Raw genomic sequence first — 12,536 nt, forward strand, 5'->3', positions numbered from 1 at the left:
AAATTATTAAGAACTGGTGAGTCTAGGGGTGCCTGGGTGGCTCAGCGGGTTAAAGCCTCTGCCTTCGGCTCAGGTCATGATCTCAGGGTCCTGGGATCGAGCCCCACATCCAGCTGTCTGCTCAGCGGGAGCCTGCTTCCCACCACCCTCCCGCCCCCGCCTGCCTCTCTGCCTGCTTGTGATCTCTGTCTGTCAAATAAATAAATAAAATCTTAAAAAAAAAAAAAAAAAGAACTAGTGAATCTAAGTGAAGGGCATATAATATCCATTCACTACTTTTTTTTTAAAGATTTATTTATTTATTTATTTATTTGACAGACAGAGATTACCAGTAGGCAGAGAGAGAGAGAGAGGAGGAAGCAGGCTCCCTGATGAACAGAAAGCCTGATGCGGGGCTCCATCCCAGGACCCTGGGATCATGACCTGAGCTGAAGGCAGAGGCTTAATCCACTGAGCCACCCAGGCGCCCCTCCATTCACTACTTTTGCAACTTTTTTGTGCACAAGAAACTTTCGAAGATAAAACTTAGGGAATAAAAAAATAAAAAATAATAATATCCTCTTCAGGACATGAACAGACATTTCTGCAAAGAAGACACCCAGATGGCCAAAGACACATGAAAAAGTGCTCCACGTCACTCGGCATCAGGGAAATACAAATCAAAACCACACTGAGATATCACCTCACACCAGTCAGAATGGCTAAAATTAACAAGTCAGGAAATGACAGATGCTGGCGAGGATGCGGAGAAAGGGGAACCCTCCTCCACTGTTGGTGGGAATGCAAGCTGGTGCAACCACTCTGGAAAACAGCATTCAGGTTCCTCAAAATGTTGAAAATAGAACTACCCTATGACCCAGCAATTGCACTACTGGGTATTTACCCTAAAGATACAAACATAGTGATCCGAAGGGGCACGTGTACCCGAATGTTTATAGCAGCAATGTCTACAATAGCCAAGCTATGGAAAGAACCTAGATGTCCATCAACAGATGAATGGATAAAGAAGATGTGGTATAGCACGTACTGCATGGAGCACTGGGTGTGATGCCAAAACAATGAACACTGTTATGCTGTAAATAAGCAAATAAAAATAAATAAATTAATTAAAAAAAAAAAAAGATGTGGTATATATACACAATGGAATACTATGCAGCCATCAAAAGAAATGAACTTTTGCCATTTGCGACGATGTGGATGGAACTAGAGCGTATCATGCTTAGTGAAATAAGTCAATCGGAAAAAGACAACTATCATATGATCTCCCTGATATGAGGACATGGAGAAGCAACATGGGGGGTTGGGGGATAGGAGAAGAATAAATGAAACAAGATGGGATTGGGAGGGAGACAAACCATAAATGACTCTTAATCTCACAAAACAAACTGGGGGTTGCTGGGGGGAGGTGGGATTGGGAGAGGGGGAGGGGGCTATGGACATTGGGGAGGGTATGTGCTATCGTGAGTGCTGTGAAGTGTGTAAACCTGGCGATTCACAGACCTGTACCCCTGGGGATAAAAATACATTATATGTTTATTAAAAAAAAAAAAAATTTGGAAGGGGAGGTGAACCATAAGAGACTATGGACTCTGAAAAACAACCTGAGGGTTTTGAAGGGTCAGGGGTGGGAGGTTGGGGGAACAGGTGATGGGTAATAGGGAGGGCACGTTTTGCATGGAGCACTGGGTGTTGTGCAAAAACAATGAATACTGTTACGCTGAAAAAAATAAATAAAATGGAAAAAATAATAATAATAATAATATCCTCTTCAAATTTGACCAAAAACACAAAAGAAAACAAACAAACAAAAAAAAAAAAAAATAGCACCCGTGGGTCTCATTATATTGAGAATTTGATCCCAATTCCTCACCGTCTACCCATTTTTTGCATGGCTAACTCCGTAGGCATTTGGTGGGTCTTAGGTCAGAAGTCATTTCCTCTGGGAAACCTTCCCTAAATAAAAAAGCCAGGATGGGGTCTCCCCTCTTCACTATACAGCACATTGTGCTTCTCGTTTAACAACTATCATTATTTTATTTATGCCTGTTTGCCTTTATCTGCTGACTTCATGAGGAGAGACACTGATCTATCTTTTGTCTGCCGTTTCCCCAACATCCATCAGAACGTCTGGCCCTTTGTTTGCTGGCATAGACATGAGTGCTGCCCAACAATTATGTCCAGTTCCTCCCTGGACACATGGTACGACTGCACTTTCTTCTCCCTTTGGAGTTAGGTGTGACCATGCAACTTGCCCTGAGAAAGAAGTCTTAGTGCAGACGTATTTGCCATTTCCTGGCAGGATCTTCAAGAGTGACCGCATGACCTTCTCTTTCTCCCTCCCTCTATCACAGTGACTGGCAATGATCAGCCAGGGTGGGGATGAGCGGGAGAAGACCCCTAGCCAACCCAAAATGGAGATTCTATTAGCCTAGGTGCCTATATGCCTACGGTGAGCAGGATCCCCAGCTAACCATGCCTCCCACCCCCTACTGATCATGTTGGACACGTAATGGAATAAAAAATAAATTTGGCAAAGTCAAAGAAATTTTAAGGTTATTTGTTACATCAGCACAAACCAGCACATCCAGACTGATGTATATATGTTCAAATACTCAATGAAACTCAATACAAATAGTGAAATAGTCACATTAGGGTAAAGGTCATATGAAAATCTAAGTATCCTTCACAGAAGATAGGTCAGATAAATCACCCTTTACTCATACAGTGGAATTATGTGAACATCAAAAATAATGATGTACCTCTTTACATACTGATGTCTGAGATGTTCCATAAAGTGGAAAAATAAAAATATGTGTACAAATGACTGCATATGTTTATAACAAAATTTTCACTTGGACGTGTTGGCCAGAAAGCCAAGATGGGATAAAAATTGGATTCCCACCAACTTCTGGATAAAACCACATCTAGAAACTTCCAAATGGGTTATGAAAGTGAATTAGAACACTCTGAAATCTCTCACCCAAAATGAGGATGTAATATAGTCCAGAGGGAGAAGACTTGTGAAAGGTTTTGGAGGGGACCAACGGTATTCAGTGAGTCCTATGAGCCTGCCCCAATCAAGACAGCAACACTGCCGTGGGACCACTCAGAGACTCACAATGAGTCCCCCCACAGTTTGGGAGGGGATGGAGAAGGACAATGTGAGTGGTGTCTGACTCCTGCAGAAGCCACTTCAGTGAACTGCCAATTCTGAGAAACTGTGTCCTGCAAGGGACAGAGCGCTGGCGAGGAGAACAGGGTCTCCAAAGGACCTGGGGAAGGGCTTGCCAGAGAGGTGCGGCAGGGAACACGTGCCGGACTTCCAGAGCTCAGAGCCAGCTTAGCATTGTGCCAGCCAACAAAGAACTTTCCAGCTCATCAAGACTAAAGGCATCAGAAACATCAACCAACATGTGAAGGAGGAGGAGAATGGGACCCAGCGTGCCATTCTTAGACCCAGTCCTGCCCATAGAAACATCTGAACGGTTGGAGCTTTGATCACCATAGAGAACGGGACATTCTGAAATCTCAGTCTCATCTGTGTTTTGCTCCTTAAAGCATCTCTACTACTTTTATTACTTGTGAGCTGAAGTCCTGGGGCTTGTGCATGCTTTTATCCGGGAGCAGGAAAAAAACCCTTAATCGAGAGCAAACCACAAGGGCCACAGAGGACAAAGAAGACTGCTTTATGATTCAACCCAGTAGCCCCACACCAAACTTCCCCCACCTGTGGATAAAATATCCTTGGAACACACACAAGAGCCCGTGCACAGTGCTGGCCTCTCGGATGAGATACTAGAGACAAGAGGGCAGTTAACTTTTCTCCAGATGGTCTTGTGCACATTTTCAGAGTTTGTACCTCTTCATGCCCACATGCAGGATGTAAATGCCCATGTTGTGAAGTGACCTTATTAGGAGGGTTGGCTGGCTAGTACAAGCACCGGCTGCTGGGACTGTCCCTCTGGTTAGGTCACAACTGGCCGCACACCACGTGGTTATGCACGTCAACCACCCTCTCTGTGCCAATGCCATCAACTGTAACATGGGAATCCGGGCAGTGGCTCTCTGGGTTGTGAGGACAAGATAGCTGAGGGCCTGCAGAGCTCTTATGAGAAGGCCCGCCCTATATGTGTTCGGAGAGTTTATAATAATAATACAATAAACATCAAAGGGGAAAGATTCCTCAGAAAATAAGGGGAAAATCTGAGTACCACTAAGAACTGTCCAAGTTTTTCTTCCATGGGATGTAGAAGAGAGACCAAGAGGTCAGGAAAACGATCATCACTTGCTAAGTGTCAACTTCCCTGCAAACAAACAAACAACCCCCCCCCAAAAACCCAAAAAACAAAACAGAATAAAAACCCATCAAGGGTATTAAAGTATTAGACATCACAATCAGAGAAACTAGCAATACATGTGAGGAGGGCAGCATCCAAATATAACTAGTTACTAATTGGGAGAAATCTCGAAAAGCTCCAAGGGAAGTGGGGGTGGGTTGGGAGACATAAATTTAACCACCAGAAAATTAGTCATGAACTTGAAATACTAGAACAGAAAGAGAGGGAGAAAGAGCACTATTTTTGGACGGTGCTCCAGAGGCTGACATCCCAGAGCCAGGCAGGTGCTGGTTCCATTGCCACAGACACAAAATGCAACCTGCCCACAACTCCCATGTGCTTAAGTGGCAGGAGACGAGGGTGAGCAGGAGGAATTTTGCAGAAGGGTGGCGATCATCAGCCAAGGGGTTATGACCTTGGAAAGATGGAAGATGACTGCCCTGGGATACCCCCAATGATGGATGGACACCCCTAGTAAAACGGTTGGCCCCAGGAAAGCAAAGTCCTCATGGAGTCAAGACCGTGCACACACATTCCCAATAACCACCTGGAACAGCAAAAAAAAAAAAAAGATTTAAGATTTTACTTATTTATTTGACAGACAGAGATCACAAGTAGGCAGAGAGGCAGGCGGGGGGCGGGGGAGTAAGTGCCCTGCTGAGCAGAGAGACCGATATGGGGCTCAATCCCAGGACCCTGAGATCATGACCTAAGCCGAAGGCAGAGGCTTAACCCATTGAGCCACCCAGGCACCCCATGGAACAGCAAAATTTTAAAGACAACTGCATGGGATGGCATTGAGCCCAAATTTTGAAGACTTGGATCTGCACCTCTTCGGAGGCCCAGGGCCAGGAAAGAAGGCCTTTAAGCATCTGCACATTACAGCTGCTTCACCTCCAACCCTTGTCTGCTGCAGGCTGGGGAGGGCAGGAGGCGGGGAGGGCGGAAGGAAGGAGGCTCAGACATGCAAGTAAGTTATGGAAAAATACAAAGGGTCAGATGAGAATACATAAGCCCCCAGAAGTCAAAGGACCAGATAACAAGCTTTTTGGAGTCAAAAGAGAGATAGTATGGTCCCTGTGATTCAACAGCACAAAAAGCCTTCTTTATGGAAAAATTGAATATATAAATACTAGGACTGACAAGGATGAGAGGTAACCTTTTGGGGACAGCAGCATGGGAAGTACATGTAACATGGTGAAAAAGACCAAGCAGACCCAGCCAGGCCTGCCACGTAAGGTTGTGCAGTTTGCGTTTTGCACAAAGGCTTCCTCCAACTGATAGGGTCAAATGGTGGCTGAGGTCTGGTCCCCAAGTCCCGAGCCAGGAAAGGGTCACTTCTGGAACACACCAACTTTTCATAATTCATGCAAAGCCATCTTAGATGTTAGAAGTGGGAGTGGAAGGAGGGGTTCAAAGAAATATAAAACCTAAGGAAAAACAGTTATGTACCCGAATGGAGAACTGGCTACAGACTATAATGGCAGAGTGATTGACCAGTTGTAACAGTTCGCACGCAAGGAGTGGTTACCTTTTGTCTAGTGCTACACTGGCACGTGAGAGGTAATCCCATTTGATAATTACAGCAACTGGAAATGAAGTGGTTCCTATCAAAGGAAGATTCTAACACTAAATTAAAAAGCAGAACTGGAAACAGAGCTAAAGTCTAGCTAAAACAAAAGAAAATGAGGGGTGCCCAGGTGGCTCAGTGGGTTAAGCATTTGCCTTCAGCTCAGGTCATGATTCCAGGGTCCTGGGATCAAGCCCTGCGTCAGGCTCCCTGTTCAGCACTCAGCACGGGAGCCTGCCTCTTCCTCTCCCACTGTCCCTGCCTCTGTGCTCACACACTGTCTCTGTCAAATAAATAATAAAATCTTTTAAAGAAAGAAAGAGGCAACATAAAACTAGAGTCACAACAAAAGACAACAGACAGGCTTTCTGTGTGAAAATCAAATATAATTTTGCCCTGCAAGGTGCTTGAAAAATACCAAGGTTCCACCCCATTTTTTCCACTACTCAACTCTTCGTCTGCTCAGGGCGATCATCCTGCCACCAGGACAATGAGAATGCCACTTGATGTGCACCTACTGTTTGAGGATGTTCACACGCTCCCACGTGTACGAATCTGGCAGCACAGTGCTCTGCGAAGGCCAAGAACTCGGTTACAACAGGGCCTCAACTAAAATTCCGGATTTTACCCCCTTGTCTAGATGACCTTGGGCAAGAAACCCACTCCCTCTGGATTTCAGTTGCTAAATCTCTAAAATGGAACCCATACTCCCCATTTTACAGATGCTAAAACCGAGGCATGCAGAAGGGAAGTAATGGATAGCTGGTAGAGCAGCGATGCCTTTTGGCACTAGCCTAGTCAAAAGAACTGACACAGGGTCAGAATCATGCCCGTGGTGTTACTGTTCTAAAGCTCCATACGAAGTTTCGTTCATTATCTCAAAAAAATTAGGACAAGAACATGTGTAATAAGTGAAAGTTAAAGTATCTCTAATGACAAATGCATCTTTCAGTTTGTCCAAGAGAAAGTCACACTGATAATAAATCAAAGTAAAATTCTTTTCCAATTATCCAAATTGGCTTAATGCTTTTAGTTGATCATTTCCCAAAAATATGTAAATACTTTGTAACTACTAATAAATAATCTTTTATTTATTCCACATTACTTATGAGGTCTAAGTAAACTCCAGGGCTCAGAGCTAAGCCTGCCTCAATAATTAATAATGAAGTTATAATTGACATACTCAAAGTCCCCTTTAAATTAAAAGGTGGGTTTTCCCTACAGTAGAACCATCTTAATTAAACATGTTTAAACTCAAATTGTGCAAAAACCAGGAAAGTCCAGGGCCCCTTAAATAACAGAACCTCAAATAAGTCCTTGCTATCAGTGAGCAGCCAGGTAGTTTTTTTGGACTAAGTTCCTGTAAGCAGAACAAATTAAAAATATTTTAACAATCACAGTCAAGCACTGAAGTTCGGAAGATATTCAAACGTCAAGACCTAGAGAACAGAAGCCTTGCCTGGAGAAGGAGGGTCTTTTATTACTGAAGTCACTTTCAGAGACCAGAAAACCAGAGACATAAAAGGCTAACTTGCATTTTTGGGAAGATATATTAAAAAGTAGCATAACAACAAATGCACTCCCATAAAAATATTCTGTAATACTTGAAAAGACACTGGCAGAAATATACAAAAATTTGGCATACCTGGTTTGATCCAAAAAATCCAATATAAGAGTAAAATCATTTAAGCTATTGGGTTTTTACTTGCTAAACTCTTCAGATGCACACAAAAATTATTTTTAAATAGCCTTAAAGAGAAACTTAACTAAGGACAAATTCCTATTCACAAATACAAGTTAGAAATCAAGCTACTCAATAAAGCATAATTAGAAATTAAGGGTTCTGATCACATGCATACATCAAATCTCAAAAGGAATTAACATTAAAAAATGAGCCCATATGTCCAAAAAGAGATCTGTAGGACTATACATGAAATGTTAATGTGGTTGTTGCCGAGACGTGCAATTAGAAGTAGAATATATATTGCTTTCACGACCAGAAAAACTCAAAATTTATACTGAGATGGACAATATAACGCTGATGGAACAGGATGAGAGATGCAGGTTGATTTTATTTGCACCAGTTTATTATCTATGAGATCAGTGTTAACCAAATGCAGGGCACTTTGCTAGATGCAACAAGAAAAACCAAGATGAATCAACAAAATCAAAACCCATGCCCTCAAAAAGCTCCTGATCTAGGAGGAGAGGTAAATACAGGTTCCAACAACAAAGTACAAAGCATTTACAAATCAAAATGTGCTTTTGTGCTAACAGCAAAACAGAATGATAGAAGGGCAAGAGAGAAGAGAAATTAATTTTAGCCGAATGGAAATCAGGAGAGCTGAGACAGAGTAGGATGGACAGATTCTGGCAAGTGAGTGATGAGAAAAGAAGGGGAAAAACAAAAAAAAGCCCAGTTCCTACTGAGCAGTCACTATGTGCCTGCTACTGAGAAGTATCTTCATTCATTCATTCAATCAACTGTTCATTCATTCACACAATCACCCTTCATATTTGCCCTAGAAGGAGGTACTCTTAGCCCTGCTTTACAAACCAGGAAGCAGAAGCTCACTCAAGCTCACATAACTAGGAAGCAGAAGAACCAGGACTGAACCCAACCCTGTGTTCTTCATCACTCAGCTGTGCTGCCCCTCTAGGCCAAGAGAAAACACCAAGACCTGTAGGCCAGGAAAAAATAATGAACAAGGTCATAGAAGAAGGAAACTTACATTTACTGAAGGTTTATATGGGTCAGCTTTTCTGTCTTCATACCTTTTATATGAAAATTTATTTATTTTTTCTGTGATATGATCATTATCACATCCATTTTAAGGCTGAGAAAACTAAGGTTTGGATAGGTCAAATATCAGGCCAAACAGCTACTATGAACCAAAACAGAAATTTAAACCACGTTTGAGAGTACAATCCTGGGACAACCAGTCAGATGGATAAAAGTGTCTCAGTTAAGCCCCAAAACAGCTCTGTACATGTGGTAATATTATTTTTCTCATTTTACAGCTAAGGAAATGAAAATTAAGATAAGGTAAGTAACTTCTCCAAGGTCACAGAACTGGTAAGAGGTGAACCCAAAATTTAAGCCAGGCAGCCTGATTTCAGAGCCAGAATTCTGACCCTCTGGATAAAACGCAGAAAGAGTAAATATGCGCCTGGGTGGCTCAGACGGTTAAGCCTCTGCCTTGGGTTCGGGTCATGATCTCAGGATCCTGGGATTGAACCCCACATCGGGCTCTCTGCTCAGCGGGGAGCCTGCTTCCCTCTTTCTGCCTGGCTCTGCCTACTTGTAATCTCTCTCTCTCTCTGTCAAATAAATAAATAAAGTCTTAAAAAAAAAAAAAAGAAAAAGAAAGAAAGAGTAAACTCGAGTCGAACCATGGACAGCCTCTAACGGCACACTTGGAATTCATCAGCTATGCAGACTCACTGAAGATTTTCCTCTGGGAGAACATGATTAAATTACATTTTAGGAATAAAGCCCTTTAAAAGATATAACAAAATTAGATTCTTGGCACATAACATGTAATAAGACATGGAGCACCTTACCTTTACAGCTTCTCAAATAAGCTTAACCACTGTTTCAGTTAGGTGTATTTCATTTACCCAAGAAGGTCATCACTGTAGTTATTCTGCAAGTATGGGGAGGGTTACGGTAACCCTCTTAAAGTGTCAAGCCCCAACTAGGTACTGCAATACTTGACATAAACTACATTATTATATCTTTCTATAGGTCCCTTTACATAGTGGTGTAGAAATTGGAAGTTAAGTAATTGATCATTGAGCCTGCCTTCTCAAAGCAAAGCAGGAAGAGAGGGGAGGGGAGCAAAATCCACAACTGAAATAGGTTTGCTTTTCACAATTCATTTTGCATTCTAGTTCTCATGCCCAGCTAACCAGCCAGGAGGCCTAGGATTTTCCACCTCCAAAACAGGTTCAACCTCCCCCAGCACAGGCAGCCTGACTCATCCTAACAGCCGCATCAATTCTTAATGAGCCCCAGAGCTCCCCAAGTCCTTTCTACTTTTCCTGCCTGGGAGTCCCTGGCCCCCTTTCCCTCTGTCCCAAATTCCTGAAGACCTCCCTCCTTTCACCGCTCTTCTTTTAAACCGAGCTATAACTGACATACAGAGTGATAGTTTGTGGTGCATAACACAGTGATTGGACATTTGTATACAGCGTGAAATGGTCCTCACGGCAAGTCCAGCCGCCCTGTGTCACCGCACGAAGTTAGCAGGACATTATTGACTGTGTGCCCCGCGCTATCCGTGGCATCCCCGTGACTCACTGCTCTTTCAACACTACATTTATAGTTCGGGACCCCACCCCTTAAGAACCGCCGCCGCCCCTTCCCTCGGGGGCAGCCCCGCAGGTGCCGGTGCGGGGGCTCTCTCCCCTCTCCCCTCCATCCTCACGGTTCCCGGCTCGACCCCCCCCCCCCCACACACACACTCACCAGGTGCAGGGCCAGGGGCAGCAGCAGCAGGAACAGCCACAGGTAGAGGTGGCAGCTGTTGGTGAACGTGCTCTGCTCCGGGTCGTGGTACCAGCCGCCGGTGAGCGCGGCCCACACGCCCTGCCGGAGCAGCTGCAGCGCCTGGGACCCCATGCCGGCTGCGCCCCGGGGCCGCGGCGCCCCGCCGCACGCAGCCGGCCGCCGCCGCTGCCCGCGCGCCCGCGGCTCTAACAGCCCGGCCCCCGGGCGCCCCCGCCGCCCCCGCCCCCGCCGCCGCCCCCGCCGCCGCCCCCCCCTTCCGCCCCGCGACCGAGGCTCGAGCTGCTCTTCTGCCCCGACCCGCGGACCGCGGCGCCGGACCCGGCTGCTGCCGCGGGGCAGGTGGGCGCCATGTCCGAGGGAGGAAGGATTTTCCCAGGGTGCTCAGCGGCGGCCGCTCAGAGGATGCGCCAGAGGCTCCGCCCAGCGCCCGCCCAGCCCCGCTCCGACGGCCCGCGTGCGGGGGGGGAGGATTTCTGAGTCCCTCCAACCTCTTTTCCGCTCTGCCCGCAGCCCCCTCTTTTCCTCCGCGACCTCTTATTAGGGGGTGTGAACGGCTGAAAAATCAAAGGTGTTCTCAAGCAGACCAGACCCACAGAAACACGCTCTGTTCCCTTTTCCCCTTTTGCTCCCTGCACCAAAAATATTTATGTAACCAAGATCCCGTCACGCATCAGTGTAATTTCTCCCTCCTGAGCACTGCCTGCACAGGTTCACTCTCCTTAATTAACCGCTGACCTCAGACGTGCAATTAGTCAGCCTACGCCCTACCTGCGCCCTTGGCACTGACCCTGTTGCCTCCCTGACCTTTCCCCCTCCTCCCCTCTGTGGTTGTCCAACTTGGCAGATAAAGAACATAACAACCTTTCTGGAATGATCTGAGGGGCCTCGGTTAGACTTGTCTTTTTACATTTTGCCTCTAACATAATCCCAGTCATCAATCGACTACTTACAACGTTGGTCTGTCTTTTTATACTGTTTAGATAGGAAGACCCACTAAAAGATATCAGGGAACTAATAATCTTTAAGCTTTTATATTATTTTATAATTAATAGTAGGTCAATTTCAAACTCTTCTAAAAGCAGGTTTTGGACAAGAACGAGATAAAGAAAAACTCATCTTTTGAATGAGGAAAGGAAACTCATTATTAGTAATTGATAACTTCAAGTAAATGAGTTTCAGGTTCAAGTAAATGAGAACAGGTTTTGGAAACGGAGAAGATGAAAGGGAACTTAGCTTGATTAAGAATGAGCAGAGGAAGCTTGTGTCAGTTAGGGCCTCTGGGCAAGAACAAGGTTTAGAAGCTTCCGTGGGCCCCAAACATGCCTTTCCTGTGTCCTCTGTCGGAAACACATCACATCTCCCCCTCTGATGCGGGTACCGCATATTCCCTGGCCATGTTTTGGACTGCAGCAGCGTTTGCTGGTGGCTGCCTGAGCCAGGCCGGGGAGAGCCAGGCATGCCAGGCTTCCTATGCTGAAATGAAACAAGCCGGGGTCCGTCCTGAGGAGCTGGTCTGGAACAGGAGAGTCCACTGGGGGGCAGCAAAGTCTCACCCTGGTGCTATGCAGTCAAGCTCAACCACTTTTTCATCCTCTCTGCACTCATCTGCAAGAATGACTAACCAAAATGCAATAATGCTTTCTGTATTGGAATAAGACTTTTCTCGAAGCCAAGAAGATGTTTGTGATATGGCTCATGCTTGAAACCTACCAGGTGCTGTATAAATACTTAATGAACCAATGAATATCAACTCCACAGGGAGTCCCACACTAAAGGATCACTTCCATGTACACAGGTCCGTTCCTGCACCAGACGCGTGCCCTCTTTCATGTGCACCTAATTCATCCAATATTTATGGAACACCTTCTCTCTGCCAGTCACTTTGTTGAAGACCAAGGAAGCAAATATCAGTAAAAATATAATTCTTTCCATGAAGGAGTGCACAGACTACAAGAGGAATCAGACAAATCAAACAAGACTTGCAACAAAATGTTCTGGGTGCTATAATAGAAGTGTATCTATGTATCCTGTGGTAGGAGGTCATCAAGAGGTCGTGATCCCTGATGGACCTGAGAGCTGGGCCCAGCGTATCAGAGACTCCTTATCACCCCCCCCC

The 12,536-nt window shown here is 45.2% G+C and overlaps 1 protein-coding gene across 2 annotated transcripts in view; it reads right to left on the reverse strand.

Annotated features, from left to right (window-relative positions):
- The window catches only part of PCNX2 (pecanex 2), a 296,195-nt gene extending 285,607 nt beyond the window's left edge, over positions 1 to 10,588 (reverse strand). For both annotated transcript variants that reach the window (XM_046026803.1, XM_046026802.1), the window contains exon 1: positions 10,379 to 10,588. In XM_046026803.1, the coding sequence (XP_045882759.1) occupies positions 10,379 to 10,531 (153 nt within the window). In that variant the 5' untranslated portion in view covers positions 10,532 to 10,588. The remainder of the gene's footprint in view (positions 1 to 10,378) is intronic.
- Positions 10,589 to 12,536: the final 1,948 nt, after the last annotated feature.

The sequence above is a fragment of the Meles meles genome, chromosome 13, assembly GCF_922984935.1.
Source record: "Meles meles chromosome 13, mMelMel3.1 paternal haplotype, whole genome shotgun sequence".
Taxonomy (NCBI): Eukaryota; Metazoa; Chordata; class Mammalia; order Carnivora; family Mustelidae; genus Meles; species Meles meles.